Genomic DNA, 18,817 nt, shown 5'->3' with positions numbered 1-18,817 from the left:
TCAAGAGTTGTGACAGACACAAAGAGAAAAAAGGGCAAAAAACACATTTTTGGACCATGGCCAACCCAAATGCCCAAACAAGTTAGGCACCTCGGCATCAAGTTAGTCATGCTTTCGTCGCTCCAGATGAAACGGGACACAAGAATATGTTTCCACAGGCTTCACATTTAAATCACCCAACACGGAAATTCTCTCCATTCCATTGATCACCTCGACTCTCACTTCTCTCCCACCCTCCACATTTAGCAACTCCTCAAAATACTCTGCCCATATCATCTTGACTGCACTATTGTAACCAGCAATCTACCAACGTTATCTTTCACTTTGTCTTTCTTTCCAGACTCGCTCTTTCTTACTCTTTTCACTTTTTTCCAGAACACTTTTCTCCTTTCCTCAAAGTTCAGTCCTATCTTTCAACATCATTCGCTTACCTTTTCGCTGCTTCTACTGCCGGTTTTACAAACTTTTCTTCACTTTATACCTTTTATACGTGCAACCACTATTATCTTGTAGCCACTCCTCAAAGGCACGTCTCTTTTCTGTCACAGCCTCTGATACCTCATCATTCCATTCCATTTCCACACTTTCCACTTCTGTTCGACTAATCCGTTCATACTCTTCCCCTATCCTCTGTTTAAACTCTTTCCTTATTCAACTCTGACATTTTCACCTCTTCCCTCACCCTCTTCTTATAAGTAGCCCTCCACGATCTATCTATTCTCAGTTTTTCTTCCACATAAAAATGATCAGACATACCACTCATTTCACCCCTGTAAACATGAGCTTCCAACAATCTACTTAATATCCCTTTCCTAACAACTACATAATCCATCAATGCTCTGTCCAGCATCTCACCACCATCCACTCTGACAAAGGTATACTTATTTACGTCCCTCTTTTCAAACAATGTATTTCCAATCACCAACTAATTTTTTACACATAACTCAATCAATTTCTTCGCATTCTCATTTCTTCTTGGTACTCCATATCTACCAATCACATTTTCAAGCATTCCATCACCCACTTAAAGTATTACCACGTTCCACCCTTCTTTCGCACTTGCCACACATTCGAACACATCCCTCTATAATTCTTCTCTCTCTTCAGCACTTCTTTCTGAACCAGGTCTATATGCACTTATAAACATCCATACTTCTACACCCCACTTTAACCTCGCCCACATCAAGCTGGAAGATATCTCTTTCCACTACACCAGTTTTTCCTTTGCTTTCTCACTCACAAGCACAGCCACTCCTTCTCTAGCATGTCCACCCGTAATTCCAGACTTCCTACCATACATACCTCCAAGCTGTAATTCACCCTTTCCTTTCATCTTTGTTTCACTCAAAGCTAACACATCAACCTGTCAGACAGGACGAAAGGAAGACTGAGATCACTTGCGCTCGTTTCTTGGTTTTATTGAAAGGAAGGAAATGACAAGGTGGGATTCTTCGATCCGTTGGTTGGCGGATTGACGGAACTTGACAGGCGGGTGAAGGCTTGGCGGGAATGGTCGCGGACAGGCGTAATCGTAGTGTTCGGAAAATAGTTCAGGAGTCAGACGGGCAGGGCAGATTTACAGAAACGGGTCGGCAACGGAGATCAATCAGAAGAGAACAGGGAGCAGGCAAAGAGTCAGAGGTACGGGCTTACTGAGCTGAAGGCAACAGGTAGCGTGAGTACAATCCAACAAAGTGTAACTGGAAGCTGGGGATTTAAATATACAGGGTGCGCCAATCAGCTGTCCTGGCTGTTGGCGCCAAATCCTGAACACAGGTGTTCCCGATCCGGGTGATTGTGACACAACCTTCCTTTTAGTCATCATCCTTCCGATCTCCTCTTTCTTCCACTCAGTCGCTTTACTTCCACATCTTCTCACATTTAGTGACCCTATTACTATGGTTTGCGAAACCTTTCGGTCTCCCGCCCCCCTTTCTTTGCCTTGTTGTCTCTTAGGGAGTAGAGATAGAGTGGAGCGGATTCCCAGTCGCCTCGCTCCCTCCACTTATATATATATATATATGTGTGTGTGTGTGTGTGTGTGTGTGTGTGTGTGTGTGTGTGTGTGTGTGTGTGTATGTACCGTATTTTCCGCACTATAAGGCGCACCTAAAAGTCTTATTTTTTTTCAACAGCTGACCATGCGCCTTATAACACAGTGCGCCTTATATATGGCTCAATATTAAATTCGCAAGGTCTCGCAACTACGAGAAACAGCCGCCGACTCCATTTTTCGCGCTGTGCATACTGGGAAATATTAAACGATTGGTAGTTGCCGGGGCTCGTGTTGTATTTGTTTACTAAGTGGCAAAATGGCTACCCCATTAAACTGCTTAATTCATATTCAACAAATACAGTATTTGTCTGAATCCAGGGTTTTGACTGGTGAAGATGTAAAGCACAATTTACCTTAAACAAACGCAGAATTATTCAGAATGTCACGTTTGACAGAGAGCGAGAGAGAGAGAGAGAGAGAGAGAGAGAGATTCTCTTTCATACGTGCATTTGTATAAAAAATGGCTCCTGTTAAGAGACACGCGTACAACGCCGAGTTTAAACTCAAAGCGATCAGTCACGCAGCACAACACGGCAATAGAGCGGCAGCGAGAGAGTTAAACTTAAATGAATCGATGGTACGGAAGTGGAGAAAGGATGAAGATAAGCTCCGCCAAGTAAGGAAAACTCAACAAAGTTTCCGTGGCAATAAAGCAAGATGGCCAGAGTTAGAGGAGACACTTGAACAGTGGGTTGTTCAACAAAGAGCGGCAAGCAGAAGTGTCAGTACGATAACTATACGTATGAAGGCAACAGCGCTGGCACAAAAACACCGGACGTGTTGGATGGCCCATTCACTGAGATATGGTCAATTCGAACACAGCAGAAGAAGAATTCGAGGGATTCGTCGATGAGGAGCTTATAGAGTGATCTTTGTTTTTCTTTTGTGTGTTTACGTTTTACATTTTACAGTTATTATGTTATTGCTTTATTGTTATCGTTTTGCACTCGTTGTTTTTGCACATTACGAGTGTCACTTTATTGCGATTGCACTAACGTTTCATTTAAAATAACAGTATCAGACGTTTTTTTCTTTGCGTGTTGACTAAATGGACAAAAAATAAAATGATATGTCGATGTTGTTCAAAGATGTTAAAGATGTGTCACGAAAATGCTTTACCTCAGAGAAAATAATAAAACGGCTGTTTATTTATTTTGGGAGTGAATGGAGTTGTGGAAAGCTTGTTTGTTAATAAAGTTTGACCTTTTTGAATGTTTTGTTGACATTCCCTTGAGCGTGGCAACATCTAGAGGTTGCATAACGTAACTACATTCTCTACTGTAGTCAAGTCGTCACATTTATTTACCGTAAATAGCCCTTAATCCCAAAAATGTCTCGAAGGACTGCACAGGATTACAATTACAAAATTGCACAATTACCTGATCTTAAACCAGCATGCACTTATAGCGCCTTATAATGGGGTGCGTCTTATGTATGGCATAAGTTTTAAAATATATCATTCATTGAAGGTGCGCCTTATAACATGGTGCGCCATATAGTGCGGAAAATACGGTATGTATGTATGGATGGATGGATGGATGGATGTGTATATGTATATTTTCTCCCCTGAACAATAATTGTTGTACGGGGTACACAATTTAAAATGTCTATGTATTATCTTGTGAAAATGAGTCAGAATCCAATGCACGATAGTCTATCAGAAATATGGTGCGCCTGGTCAAGAGTTTCTCAGCGCATTTATATGTCATTTATATACCGCCTTTGAGGGCCGTCCCATAAAACAAAGCAGGGTATATAATTAAGGTTTCAAGATGCCCTCCCCCATGAGTGATTAACATTTCTCAACCTAACGCTGGAGGCGTTCAAGAAAATTTCACTGGTCAGTGGGAGTGTCAAGATTCTGACATCCACAAACAACGTCATCTCGCAGTACACGTTGTTTCCGCAATCGCCAAAATCACCAAAGCAACATGCTTCTTGGCTCCAAAAAGGTGCTTCATTGTTGTGTCCGGTTTGTTTATAAGGTGTGCTTATATATGGTGACCAGAACTATGGACTTACTATACTATACAGGGATGGATACAACTGTTGTCAGAACCCCTCTCAGAGGTCCAGAAGCATAATGCAGAAACCGATTAGTGCAGTGTTTTGTATTTTGTTGCCACTCCCATCCGGTCTACCATTTTGTCAGGTTTGTTTTTCGTTTCTGGTTTGCACACTTTAGCAGTTGTTTTGAGAATTGGTTTGTTTTTAATTTGTGTTCCTGGTTTTTGTCAATAAATCCCTTTATTTGTTGAGTAGGCCTGTCTCCATAACGGCTTCCCTTCATTTTGGGTCGACATCTGCAAACTGTGTCATTCACTTTACATGGAGTAATGCAACTGTGGCATTTTTGCCATGGGGGCAGAATGATAAAAGAAAATGTCCTGGAGAAATCAACCAATACAGAAGAGGCTTTTTTTTAGGGAGGAGGGCGGAGAATGTGTATATCACTCATCTCTGTACAACGTCATTGCGTGGAACGGTCCTGGTACTTTTGATCTTGAATTCTTTGATAAAAGTCAATGACTATATTTACATGCAGGTAATACTGAGATCAGAAATCTGATTTTAGGAACAATCCGAATAAGTTTCCATGCTCTAGAGAAAAACGAACAACCCCATTTTAATGTTGTTCACGACTATTCTGATTACAAGAGTGAAGTGAAAATTAGGTCAACACGCAAATAGATGACGTTTAAGACATTAGATAAATGCTGATTTCATTCATTTTACTCACCAATTTCGAATGAACTACCATACTTGTTTGCTCTAGCTCTCTCTGTCTTGTTTTTACAATGTGTGCACGTATGGGGCTTGCCAAAAGCATTGACTTGCATTATATATGGATGGATACAACAGTATTAATGTAACAATGGAGGTAGAGAATTAAACAAACATATTACAGACAAATCAACCAATACACATGAGGTTTATTAGTCAGTAAGTTGGAGTTTGCATGTATCATTAGTGTGGTACTTCAATTCCACAGTGCTTTGAGGCGTTTAAATATCATGGATGAGGGAAGCGGCCTGTGTGCAAACATACTGTATGACTGTAATTTCCTGATTACATGATTCTAATTTTTTGCTATATTTTAAACACCTTGGTTTCAAATAAGGTTCGGCTCATTCGGCGGTACCAAAGAAAATAGCTCGCTGCTCTTTTCCACAATGCGTGCGCTCTTAATACAAATACATTGGGTGACGTTTAGAAACATTTATCACATTCCTCAGGACGAATTAGTCCATATTTTTGCCAACATCATTTATATAATTAATAACAGGAGCAAATCGGAAGGGTTGACAGTACCTTATTTAGTATTTATAACGTACAATATTGCAACCTTTTCACCCACAAGTCCTCAATTTATTTATCTATCAAAAATGCTACACTTCACTTTTCGTATCATCGGCGTCATTGACAGGTTTCTGGAGTTTCCTTTAATGCTTGAGGGAAAATGACAAGCGAATGCAATTTGGTCCATCACCGCGGCAACCACCAATGACAACAGCACAAAAACCATGTCTGGGTTGCAATCTGGCACTATTCTTCACAGTATGGTTGCCCTGGCGCTGAAGTCTGAGACTATAGGGCTCAAATTTTAAGTGACACTGCCCTTATTGGTGTTTTCTTTCGTTGGAGTAAAAATATATGTGCTTGTCTTTATAATCGCCATCTTGAATACTCAAATGATCCGGAAACATATGACGTAGGCATACTTAAAATCCAGTGGGGCTTGAACAAAGACAAAATTGTGTTGTGTTCTTAAATTCGAGCATGTGGCTAGAGCAGCTTCAGCGACAGACTGCTGTTGCTATCTTGTTCCACGGACAGAGACTGAGGAGATAATTTCTTCCTCATGCCATGAGACTCTTTAATTCCACCTGGAGGAGTAAAAGCCCACATTAAACCCTAACTTCAAATTTGCTTATTTTGCTTTATTCTTATTACAGTGTTTAATATTTTGAACATTATTTAACTGCTTTTTATTCTACATGTTGTATTGGGTATTTTTTATATTCTGTATCTCTTATTTTATTTTATTTTTTAACACGAGGATACTGCTGGAAATGTGAATTTCCCTACGAGGATGAATAAAGTATCTATCTATCTCTTTCTCACTCTCTGTAGTCTGGAATTTGTGGTAGTTGTAATTTGCAATAGTACGTTTCCTGCTTCACGTAACTTGACTTAACACATTAATTAATGTAATACACTAATCGCCAAAAATCGCAAGAAATACTGTAATTATTTTTTATTCAATCATAAATGTTTAACTCTCCAATGTCTTTGTGTAAAGCAATGTTTCTCAACTAGTGGTTCCAGACCTGGTTTCCAGAGGGTTGTGGGCCTTTGCTTTGGGAAAGTAATGCAAACAAAAGATAAACTGAGGGTCAATTAAACTCCTTAGCAGTAGTGATAATTTGCAAATGTCAGTCGATGACCCCATTTCACACCACAGAAAAGAGAACAGGAATGTTTGTTTACTCATGTTGAGTATGACCAAACGCAGGTACGGCAAATAATATTAGATATCGATTTTATTATGTTGAAAACAAAGCCACTGAAGTGAAGCGTTTGGATTTCGAGGAATTGTGTATTATTTAGTAGAGGTTTACCGATTATTGGGCAGGCAAATTACTGGCACAGATCTTTGGGAGTTTGACGGATATCAGTATCGACCTTTTTATTTAGTAGATAGGCCGATTATTTAAGCTCAGATGCAGCCGAGCAACTCTGTTGAGATATGTCAAGCATGTGAATCCCCGTTTTTGCCTGTGTTTTTGCTCTTGTTTTGCCAAGCCCTGTGAATCCCTGTTTTGCCTGCGTTTTTTTGCTCTTGTTTTGCCAAGCCCTGTGAATCTCCGTTATTTGCCTGTGTTTTGCTCCTGTTTTGTTCTCGCCCCGATCTTTTTGATCTTGACCACTTCTTCCTTCCGATCAATCTACTTCCGCGACCAACGATCCCCGGATCGAGTGTGCGATCATTCATCTTCTCCCCAATAAACTGTGAGTGACGTTACGCGATTGGTTCTCCTTCCTGTTTCCTGTTCTGGTTCGTGACAGAAAGATTAGTCATGTTAGTTGTGTTAGTTTCTAATTTATATATTTTAATAGGTTTCAGTGACTTATTAAGGTTTTATTTGAACTTGTAACAAATATTCGTTGGTTTTTTTGCATTATTCAAAATGTATTACACCTATTTTCAAGCTTTAACAGCTTTAGGGATTTTTCTAGCTTTAATTTCTAAAATCGTTAGGATTGAAACAAATTCTTTACTGCCATCAGTAAACGAATCAGCATAAATCGTTTTTCTCTCTGAAGGATGCTAGAATTTCCTACACTGATAAAAATGAGATTGTTATTACTTGTGTTCTTTTAAATTCTGATATAAATTCGAATCCGGAGATTATGGGAGTTTTCGACCGCTGAAAGTTACTAAAAAGAAATTTTTCCACGATAATGCTCGTCGATTTGGGGAGATTCCTTTGAACAGAAAAAAAAAGCTTTTTTTTCAAGAACCATCAAACATGATACCGTCTTACCTGCTGTTGCGGAGAGATTTGGTCTCATGCTCTGGTTGATTCCAACGTGTGGCCCACGTGCTGGACTCAGGGTCCCAGGGCCGGCCTGTATGGCCACGTCAAGCACCCGCCATGGGGGGCTGAAGACAAGAGCCGGTCGTAAAAAAGAAAGAGAACTATCAATCAGTTCTCCTCAAATAGGTACCAGGGACGCTTGTTTAGACCATGCCTCTATGGGCGCGGGCTAAGATATCTGATACTTGCTTTGACCAGATCATGTCTCTACAGGCGTGGTCTTAGATATCCGATACTGGAGTATCAGGTAACGGTCTAGAAGTTGCTAAGCTTGTTAAAAAGCCAAAGAAGTGAGAAATTTGCGTATTGTTCTGTACTTGAGAATACCCCTCCAATCGACATAATTAAGTATGGTGAGAACATTTTTTTTATCAATACCAAGCTTTGGATGTTTTAATTTCATTCAAAACTTCTTGTTATCAGATTTCATTATGGCACATCAATTGGTACGTTCGGGAACTGTCCAAAAGGGGACGCAGTCGTTCCATCAATTCCAAAGTTCTGAGTTACTTGGAAGTCAATTTTGTGCTGGGCTCATTTGCTTTACATAGCAAATGAATATCAGGTCCGAATATTGATTATCAGCCTCCTCTTAATACTTATAATCGGTATCTGTTTCAGCCCTGAAAACCCTAACCCTAACAATATTGATTTAAGTAATAGGAAAAAAATAATGAACTATCATTAAAACGTGCATTTTTTTTACCTAGAGGGTGTTGGCATGGTTGTTGGCCATCTTTCTGCTACAGGTATGCCCAAAAAATAAATAACTTGTGAAAGGCAAACAAATGAGAAGAAAAATGGTGCAGTTCCGTCACTTTTAGTCACTGTAGTTTGTATTCTTCCTCGTGCTTTTCAGCACATATCTTAAGTTGCATGACACAAAACAGCGGCATAAAAGTGGTAAGATATTTTACACTGTACCTTTAAAAAAGTGGTGGACTTTTTTTTTAATTGAGCAATAAAGGGAATATTATTGCTCAAAGTCGTTTTGGTTTTGCTAGACATTTTTATTTTATATTATTGTGAGTTTATTCTTCTCTCTCTGGTTTAAACTGCACAGTCCTCCAAATACAATAAATTGGAGGTTATTTTATTTCTTGTGCCTTGCAATTAGGGTGTGATGGAGGGTCCTAAAGTTAGACCAGTTTAGAATGACCGGTGTAAAGCACATTAAGTTCCCTTTTGTCAGAGGTGGGTAGTGACGAGTTACATCTACCGCGTTACTCTGTTACATTTATTCCGTTGTATTTACTTGAGTAAGTTTGAGAGATCTTGTACTTCTGGGAGTACTTTTAAATCACTCTACTTTTTACTTTTACCTGAGTAAATTTGTGAAGAAGAAACTGTACTCTTACTCCGCTGCATTAGGCTACATCTAGTGCGTTACATAAATCGCCGCCCCGAAATTATGTGCATTTTCCTTGTTTTCTCCCATGTCCCCTGAGTAGAGGGCTCTCACTGTCACCAGCCAGGCAGGTAGCAAACCGACGTGTGTGAGAGCCACCATGGACCCCAAAAGTAAAAAGAGAAAAATAACTGCACAGAGATCAAACTTAAATTGTAGTAATGAGATTTTATTTACACTACATTTTCAAATGGCAGCTATTTTATTATTATAAATGCATGCTGCATTTTATTTCCCTCTTTTTGTTAACCAAATAAGGGGCACATTATGCACCCTTTTTTCCGATGCCCAAAATAAAAATAACATAAAAAAAGTTCTCAACTGTGTTTCGTTAATTTTATCAAAACTATAAAATTGTCAGTAATTCATTAATATAGCAACAAATTTAAACTTGAGGCGGTATCAGACAACAGAGTAGTTACGTCATTCTCCATAGGATGCGCAGCATCCAACTTAGTCATTTTGATAGTAGGCTAATATAAATACATACAGCATGTGTTGTGTCCATTATAAGTCTTTTAATTTTGTGTGGCTCCTAACAAGTTTGTTTTTTGGGTCCAATTTGGCTCTTTCAATATTTTAGGTTGCCGATTGCTGGGCTAGCTTGTTGTTCTGCCTGCAGAGCCAGACGAAAATAGTACTGAGGCTTTGAATGTGCTACTTGTAGTTGATTAATTTATTTGATTTCTACGATTATTCTATTTTTTATTAAGTTACTTGAATTTACCTTGATTATTTTAATCTATTTTATTTATTAATTCAATGTAATTTGTTGTTGATTGGATGGACTTTGATCATTTGATTAAATGGTTGTTTAAAAAAATATGTATCAATAAGATGTTGCTACAGTTACTTAGAACTTGGTAAGTTTTTTTAGTAAGTATTTTTTTTACCTCAAGTAATTATTTTTATGACAACTTTTTACTTCAAATTGTTTCATATTTTGTGTTGGTAATAATGCCATTATTCAACTTTGTATTTGTATTTATGTTATGTCATTTTTAATAACGAGGTAATTCATTATTTTTCTGCCGTTACTGTAACTTATTCCCAAAAGCAGTTTGATTCATGCGTTGTTGTGAGTTTTTAAAGTATGTTTTTGTTTATTTACGTAGTTTTTATGTGTTGACGTACATTTTGTGTTTACGTAGGTTGAGGTTTTGAGTTTTTCATTGCCCGCATGTTGGTTTAAGATTAGGTAATGGGGTAATTGTAATCCTGTGCAGTCCTTTGAGACATTTTTGTGATTAAGGGCTGTATAAATAAATGGGACTTGACTTGCCGTTTTTCGTTCACATATGTTTTGTGTTTACGTACGTTTTAGTGTGTTTATGCATGTTTTTGTGTGTATTTACATACGTTTTGTGTGTTCACATACGATTTGTGTGTTTATGTACATGCTGATTGTGGTTTTATGATAGTTTTCTTTTTATTTTAGTTGCACTTCAAGTGTAGGACAAATCTATCGCTGATGTTGTGAAATTATAACACAACTTTATGCCTGTTCTTCTCTATTCAAATGGCTCGAATACTGCTCAGAAAATTCAAATTCTTTTACATGCAACGACTTATTATTTAAAGTAACGTAAATAGCTACTTTTCATGGTAACTAGTTACATTTACTACTTCAGTCACTAACTCAATTACTTTTTGGAAGAAGTATTGAGTTACTATAACTTATTACTTTTTTTTAAAGTAAATTGCCATTCACTGGTCATACTATTCTGAAGTAACAGTACTTTTACTTGAGTAAAATTTTTAGCTACTCTACCCACCTCTGCCTTTAGTACACGATGTGCTCTAGAATTAAACTGCCGTGCCTCGCCTAAACAGATCAGAGCGACGTCCGCAGTCAATGGAGGGAGAGCTTTTGTGGTTTTTTTTTTCAGGAGACGGCTTCTCCATCTTTTTTTTTCCTCCTCAGTGTGCACCTCCATGGTAATGTTCCCCCACATACACAACCCCCTTTCGCGTTATCCAGTTGAAACTGGAAAATTCTAGCCAGTGCTGGCTGCCTGCCCACTCTTTCAGCCTAGCCTTCATCAAGTCGGTGGCACCTCGGCTAACATAGAAGGAAAGATGGAGGAGAGCAGGGAGAGAGGCTGGCAGTGGGTTACGAAGAGGAAAATAAGGCAGACATGATTTTTTCTTTGCATGCACACAAATGCAATCATGTATCATTTTGCAGGGGCCGACAAATTAGAATCGGAATTCTATGCCATAAAAAGCATTTACTGCTAAAGCAATACCTTTTAAACAATGGCACACAGCATGACCGTAACTAGCCCGTTTTGGGGGGTGCTAAAGCAACAAATTTACACAAGCACGTCCAAAAATTAAAGCATTTAAAAAACTATTTTCCTTAATAAGGTGTTGGGAATTGATATCAAAATGTACCGTTTACCAAATTTTTCGAATTAGTTATCTGACTCCATTAACCAAACACAACCTACATTCACCCAGCAATTTAGGCATGCTCGTTTCTTGGCGGAAAAGATGAACAGGAAAGCCGACATTTCCACACGGGGGCAGATTTAATTTTATTAACAATTTAACTAATTTTACTCCATCGAAAACGGCCAAATTAGTGTCGTTAGAGTCTAATTGCGTGCCTACTCCTCCCATGGGCGTGCCAAGGAAGCCCCCCGTGGGCGTCGCGATTTCTGGAATACTCAAAACAACACCGAGCGTTTCTACGTCAACAGGGCCTTTCTGCGTCTGGATGTGCTGATTAGGTTATCAGCCTTGCGTCCCGTTCCCGCCGTTCCTGTAAACAACATTCTCCACCAGGGTGCCCTGACATCGCACCACAGCCCAGCCAGTGAATATCTTTTACATTAAATGTAATTTGTATTCGATCGTATAAAATCCTTTATAGTCAAATGTATAAAATCCTTCAAAGGATAGGCTCAAATATGATGAAAAACACCTCATAAAAATAAAGAAAAGAACATGTGAACAACGCAGCGGCGGAAATACTGCACTGCCTTGGAATGGTTCAGTCCATTTGATTCCTTGCACCGCTCTCGGCACAGTGTTGGACACGTTACTGAAAAAAAAGTTCGGTATTTTCATGACTTTAAGTCACTTAAGAAAGAAAAAACCTATAAGTCACAGCTGGAGTAAAAGTGACATTTTGGGGGACAAACACCAAAAACATGCATGTCATTTTAAAAGGCAATTCAAACTAAAAAATATAATACACAACAATAGGCCGAATGAGTGTATGGTATACTAACGTTACATTACTGACATCCCTGGTAATGTCAGTAACAACGTAACATGTTGAGAGTTGTCCAGATCACTTTAGCATAAAGAACATGCTTAACAAACTATCATTTTCAATCCAATTCACTATATCAAATGAAATATTTAACTTTGGTGTCTCTTTTACCAGTAAACACCTACCCCATCTCAGGAGGTAGACAATGCGCCGATTCCTCCTTCTGCTTATGGCAGACTCATCATCACCTATAACTCTGAAATTTTGTTCTGCTGCTTGAATACTGAATACTGCATATTTATTTTCTGTTCCATGTTTTTGCTCAGCTCTTCTCAGTTATTTGAATAAAAAACTGATGTTGTCGTCAGTGAAATATTACAACTGATTTATTATTCGGTTCAACAGGAATTAATACACTAGCCCTCAATGTAGTTTTAGTTCAATGCGCCTTATAGTCCAGTGCGCCTTATACATGAACAAAATATGACAAAATAATTTTTTTTAAAGCACTGCTTTATAGTCCGGTGCCCCTTTTAGTGTGGGAAATATGGGAGTTACAGTTAGTACTTACTTAATTTCAGTTTCCCCCCCAGATTAATGATACCAAAAAGGTTTAGCACTTTACTATTAAAATATAATAACTGTATGGTTACCAATTTATAGAAGCTGACCCAATAAAATTCATCGATGAGAACATGCACACCAACCTACGACCCAAAAATATCGTCTTTAAAAAGTAGACAGATTATGGGGTGCAGCAGTTTTTTTCTTTTAACCAGCCTATTTAAAGTAAAATGACTTTTGGGGAATTTTATATCTTTTAACAGTTTTACTTTTGTATGTCTTTTTTGTCTGACTGCATTTCAATGCCTATTCTAATGCTGCATGAGAATTTAATAGGTTGAGCACTTTTATATAAAATCTAATGACATTACTATCAGTTTGTTATCATTTTATATTAAACATTTTTAGCAAGTTCGTACAAAATAAGTATTGCATTGTTTTATCTGTGTTTATTTTTTAGTTTTCCGCCAGGTGATTCTTATTTTTAGTTTCAGGTTTCAGCCCCAAATTTTCATTTTGTTGCATACTTACATGCGGTTAATTGAATAGCTTTAAAAAAAATGTTTCCTTTTTTTTCTCAGCGTTTCATTTTTGGTGTTCAACCAAGTGCATCCCTAAAATTTCTAACTATGGCAGGGGTGTCCAAACTATTTAGAAAACGGGCCGGATTAGGTAAACTGAAAATGTGTAAGGGCCGACGATTCAGTCTGGCATTCTTTGAACAGTCTTTAATAAATACACCCTTCGTCAAAGGTTTGCAGTGCTTGCCGACCAGCGTCGCGACCTCATAGTTTGCCTGTGTAGCATTTTCATTTGACTCGCATGGTCTCCTAAAAAGCGCTAAAACAGCTTACAGCGTTCGTTTCCAGTTAGCTTGTCGTAGTCGGCATGTTTTTTTTAAGAAGTGCCTCTTAATATTATATTCTTTGAAAACAGCCATATTTCTTGACAAATTAGGCTGGCACGGTTGTTTTGGATTTTGGTGAAAAAATACTCTCATTTCTACTTCACCTGGAAGGCTCTCACAATTAACTTTTTCTTTATTAATTTTCAGTCACCATGTCGGAAATGGGGTGGGCTAAAATTCCTACTCCCATCCTCTAGTAAAATGAGGATCTTTTTTGTACAAATGTATTTTATACCGGTGAGCCATATATTTTTTATTTTATACATGATGCCGCGGGGCAGTAAAAATTGTATCAACGGGCCGTAAATTGCCCCTGGGTTGTATGCCTGGTGTATGAAAACCTATCAAAAATGGATCTTTGATGTCTGTCACGAACCAGAAACGGAGACGGGATCCACTTGCATTCGTTTTACTCAGCTTTATTTAGGAGGAGAAAAGGGCTTGCACCCACAATCCGGTGATCGTCGGTCACGGGTAGCAGATCGCTTGGAATGCGGAAGTGGCACTTCCATGGCGAGCGAAGGCAGTGTCGAGAGCGGGCAAAAAACAAGTCGATGGCCGGGACGGAGGAGCAAAGACGTAAACGAGTTCAGAAAAGAGGCCGGCACCGGGAATCAGACGGGAAACAGGGCAGGATTGAGTCAGGAGTCAAAAAGGGCTTGCCTAGCATGGAGTTGAGGTTCGCAGACGAACTGACAATCGTTGACAGGAAGACCGGGGTTTAAAAAGAGGTCAGCTACCAATCCGCGTCCGTGGCTGTTGGCGCCAACGGAGCAGAGTCAGTAATCAGTAATCGTGACAATGTCTTTGAATGAGTTAATGATATCTGTATGGCTGCTAGACAGTTAGTTCATTTATTTATGTATTTTATAGCAAGGTAAAAATATTTTGTTCTTTTGACACTTATTTTATTATTTTAATTTTATGAAAATCCAATATTACACATAAATGGGCTCTACATGGAACAATAGAGATACTTTCAATTTGACCTCACGCACATATTTTTTATCAATTTTACCTTTTTTAAAAGGTAAATCCAATTGATGTTGTTTTGCCTTTGCCTCAGCGATTCCAGCAGTAGTTCAAGTGATGAGTCACCAGCTCGCTCTGTGCAGTCAGCTGCTGTTCCAGCACCAACAGCGCTTTCTTTATCATCGCTTGACAAGGAGGAACCACGTAAAAGCTTTGGCATCAAGGTCCAAAATCTTCCTGTACGCTCTACAGGTGAGTTGTTGCTGCTATTCAATACAAAAAAAAGGCAATTTTTTTCAACTGCACCTTTTCATGGATAAACTTTTGTTTTACTACAGATACAAGTCTCAAAGATGGCTTGTTTCATGAGTTTAAAAAGCACGGAAAAGTCACATCCGTGCAGATTCACGGTGCTACTGAGGAGCGCTACGGACTTGTTTTTTTTCGGCAACAGGAAGACCAAGAAAAAGCTCTCGGAGCATCGAAAGGGAAGCTTTTTTTTGGGATGCAAATTGATGTAACTGCGTGGAATGGTCCCGGTATGTTTTGATCTCAAAGTCTCTGATAAAAGTCATTGACTGCTTTTACATGCAGGGAATACAGAAGTTCAGCTTTGGTCTGAAGTGTAGCAATTCGAGTTTATGTGCTCAGAGACAAACGAATGACGCCTTATACGTGCCATTTTTCAGCGATCAGTGCGGGCAGGAATGAGCAAGAAAAACAAGCCAGAGGCACAGACTTACACTATATACGGACCTTTGCATCCAATATGTGTGTGGTTTTGCATTTTTGCCGCAAAGGCAGGAAAATGAAAGGAAATGTCCCAGATAAATTGACCAATAATAGAGAGGATTTTTTAAGCCAGAGTTTGCATGTAGCATTTGCCTTGTAGCACAAATCCAAAATGCTTTGCTGCAAAAAACTATTCAAGATGGAGAAAGTGTACGTAAACACAGGCAATACGTATACAATGATCCCCGGTTAAAGTTTTCTCGAGATGACGTCATTACTGACTGAAAGTATACGACTGTATCAAAAAAACAATTATCGATCTACAAATGATAACCCAAAAACACATAATTGCAGTTGAACGAATGGTTTTACTGTCATTATACAAAAGTAAAATTAATTTGGAAGGCTTCTTTCAGTGTAAGAACGGAATTTAGAGAGCGGTCGGTAGCTGCGCGGTAGCATCGGGTGTCCTCAAATGGAGACATATTTCCACCATTTTTAAAATAAAAGGGTCCCAAATGTAGCGGTTTCCCACGAGTTGTCGATCCTTGTCATCCTTTTCCTGGCTAATGGACCTGGCGTTGGCAAGATACAGGTTCCACAGCAGTGGCTTCGAAGAGTTGTTACTGAGTGGGCTATTTTGTTGCGCTCTTCTAACTTTCGCCAGAATCCGATTTCATCATTTATTTGATTTTTAATGCAACGAGCTACTAAAAGCTAAGAGGTCATGGTGCTTTCAAATTTGTTTTGATTCGGAGACGTTGACTATGCATGACCACGCATGACCACCCCAGCCTATCACAGTCACGCATACAGACAGTCACACCCACCTTACACAGAGCGCCCTCCCTAATCTGTCCCTGCTGTTTGCTGTCTAACAGAACACAATGCAGGATGAAATATCAACAACAATTAAAAAAAAATCCCCTTAATTCAAAATACTCGAAGGAGTGAACCAGAGAAAACCAAAGCGTGAAGTAGCAAGGAGGTCTCTGTATTTGCACGAGTAATCAAAAAATAAAAGTGTGTCTAAACTTCTAAGAAAGTGGGCCAGATTTGGTAAGATAAAGTTATCTGAGGGCCAACTATTCAGCCTGGCATTCTTTGAACAATCTTTAATAAATTCATCCTCCATGAAAGGTTTGCAGTGCTGCTGTGCCGTTAAAACAGCTTCCAGTTGATTCAACTTTTCACAGTGTTTGTTTCCAGTTAGCTTTTTGTAGTCAGTATGTTTCCTCTAGCAGTACCTCTTGAAATTTGTATATATATTTAAAACAGCCACAGTCTCTCGGCAAATTAGGCGAATGCACTTGTTTCGGATTTTGGTGAAAATATACTCTAATTTCCACTTCTGGAAGCTGCGCCCCCCGGACTCAATTTTTTTTATTTATTGTCGCCATATCGGAAATGTAGTGTGTTAGAATTCTAACGGAAAGCTAAGCGCTATTGCCATCTTCTGGTAAAATGGTGAATTTATTTTATACTGCGGTCAACATTACTCGCGTGCCCCAAATTATTAATTTTATGAAACAGGCCGCGAGCCATTACCCTTTGATCACGGGCCATATCCGGCCCCCTGGCCTGGGCTAACCCAACTATTGCAGTCGAAATACTTTCAGTCGGCCGAGGACCGTATTCGCACCGCCTTAATCTGTGCTCGCATACATCCCTTTACATGATTGAAGTATTGTTAATAGTCTGTTTCCAAGCAGATTGTTACCTGCATGTATGTGTACTCATTGATAAATACATCAACTAACAATGAATTAATTTTTCCAGAGACTGAGAGTGAGAATGAGTTCCGGCCTTTAGATGAAAGAATAGATGAGTTTCATCCAAAGGCGACAAGAACGTTATTCATCGGGAACTTGGAGAAGACCACGACGTATCATGATCTGCTCAGTATTTTTCAACGCTTTGGAGAGATTGTGGTATATTTATTAAGCAAATTGAACATTGTCTGACAAAATTTTGCCTTTTAATGATTTTTTTTTCTAATAACACCGATGAAGGATATCGACATAAAGAAAGTGAACGGAGCCCCACAATATGCCTTTTTGCAATACTGTGACATTGCAAGTGTCTGCAAAGCCATAAAAAAGATGGATGGGGAGTACCTTGGCAACAATCGACTTAAAGTAAGGTTGAAGTTCTTAATTGATCAATAGGCCTAGGAAATTGATGTTTTGAAATGGTCCTTCTTTTTTATTTTAGCTGGGCTTTGGAAAAAGTATGCCGACGACTTGTGTTTGGCTGGATGGATTAGCATCAAACACAACCGAGCAGTTTCTTACGCGACACTTTTGCCGCTATGGGCATGTTGTCAAGGTCGGTGAAGCAATTATTATACTTTGCCCCTGTACACAAGACAAGTTTACGTTCTTTGTCTTCGGCAGGTTGTATTTGACAGAATGAAAGGAATGGCCCTTATCTTGTATAACAACATTGAATATGCTCAAGCCGCAGTCAAAGACACAAAGGGGTGGAAGATAGCTGGAACTAAAATAAAGGTGAGCCTGCCTTCGCAAGATAAAGTAGCCTATCTATAAATGTTAATTAAAACAATCTGCTCTTTCATATTAGGTGGACTTTGCCAATCAGGAGAGTCAGATGGCTTTTTATCGTTCCATGCAAGCATCTGGCCAGGATATTAGAGATTTTTATGACATTCTTTCAGAAAGAAGGTTTGTTTGCTCAGTACAAATAAAGTAGAATCAGACTTGAAACCATTCTGAGGTGGGGATCGCAATGTTTTAAACCCAAATCTTTTCCAGGCAGTATCAAGAAAACCAAGACTGGAGTTAAGTCTGAAGAATCAATGCACATTTGTAAAAAAAAACATTGTCAAATTGTAGGAGATAAAAACCTATGGTAATTAACTAACACAGATTAAAACATTACATTTGTTCAGACGTATCAAACATTAGTAACAAAATAGTATGTCTTGACAATCACAAGCTTTGTTTCTGTAAATATCATGTTAATGATTCTCCTTTTAGCATCACTGCTAGCCTTGGGACCATTAACGAATATATTTAATACAAAAGAAAATACAGTGTCAAATTGCTACCTTGCAAAGTCTTTATCAAGCATGCAAGATTCGGAACTGAAAGACATTGTGAGACTGAGTTCAGCCAATATCATAATTGCATCCTCATGTTGTGATGCAAACCAATGGCAGACCAGCACCTTGTACGACGTCGACCCTAGCCCTATAGCAGACGGGCATCTTAGAGCCATAGTCATAGACATAGACAAAGTCATATGCATAAACACACCAAAGTTCAAATATTGTTCGCTTTTGGGCACGCAAACATATTTTTTGTTGATGTTGTACGGTGGTGAAAATGTT

General features: G+C 38.9%; 1 protein-coding gene and 1 long non-coding RNA gene across 2 annotated transcripts in view; one reads left to right on the top strand and one right to left on the bottom strand.

The window, feature by feature from the left end:
• The window catches only part of LOC148370487 (uncharacterized), a 39,922-nt gene extending 32,210 nt beyond the window's left edge, over positions 1-7,712 (bottom strand). Inside the window, exon 1 of the long non-coding RNA XR_015850148.1 lies at positions 7,606-7,712. This is a non-coding gene — a long non-coding RNA (uncharacterized LOC148370487). The remainder of the gene's footprint in view (positions 1-7,605) is intronic.
• The window catches only part of spen (spen family transcriptional repressor), a 65,923-nt gene that overhangs the window by 23,752 nt on the left and 23,354 nt on the right, over positions 1-18,817 (top strand). The window contains exons 6-12 of the mRNA XM_088333011.1: positions 14,828-14,985; positions 15,072-15,272; positions 17,245-17,396; positions 17,478-17,603; positions 17,680-17,793; positions 17,862-17,975; positions 18,049-18,149. Of these exons, the coding sequence (XP_088189137.1) occupies positions 14,828-14,985; positions 15,072-15,272; positions 17,245-17,396; positions 17,478-17,603; positions 17,680-17,793; positions 17,862-17,975; positions 18,049-18,149 (966 nt within the window). The remainder of the gene's footprint in view (positions 1-14,827; positions 14,986-15,071; positions 15,273-17,244; positions 17,397-17,477; positions 17,604-17,679; positions 17,794-17,861; positions 17,976-18,048; positions 18,150-18,817) is intronic.

This window comes from Urocampus carinirostris, chromosome 3, assembly GCF_059441175.1.
Source record: "Urocampus carinirostris isolate Australia breed hairy pipefish chromosome 3, RoL_Ucar_1.0, whole genome shotgun sequence".
NCBI lineage: Eukaryota > Metazoa > Chordata > Actinopteri > Syngnathiformes > Syngnathidae > Urocampus > Urocampus carinirostris.
The sequence above is the reverse complement of the archived record's forward strand: the minus strand, read 5'-3'. Positions and strand labels throughout refer to the sequence as shown.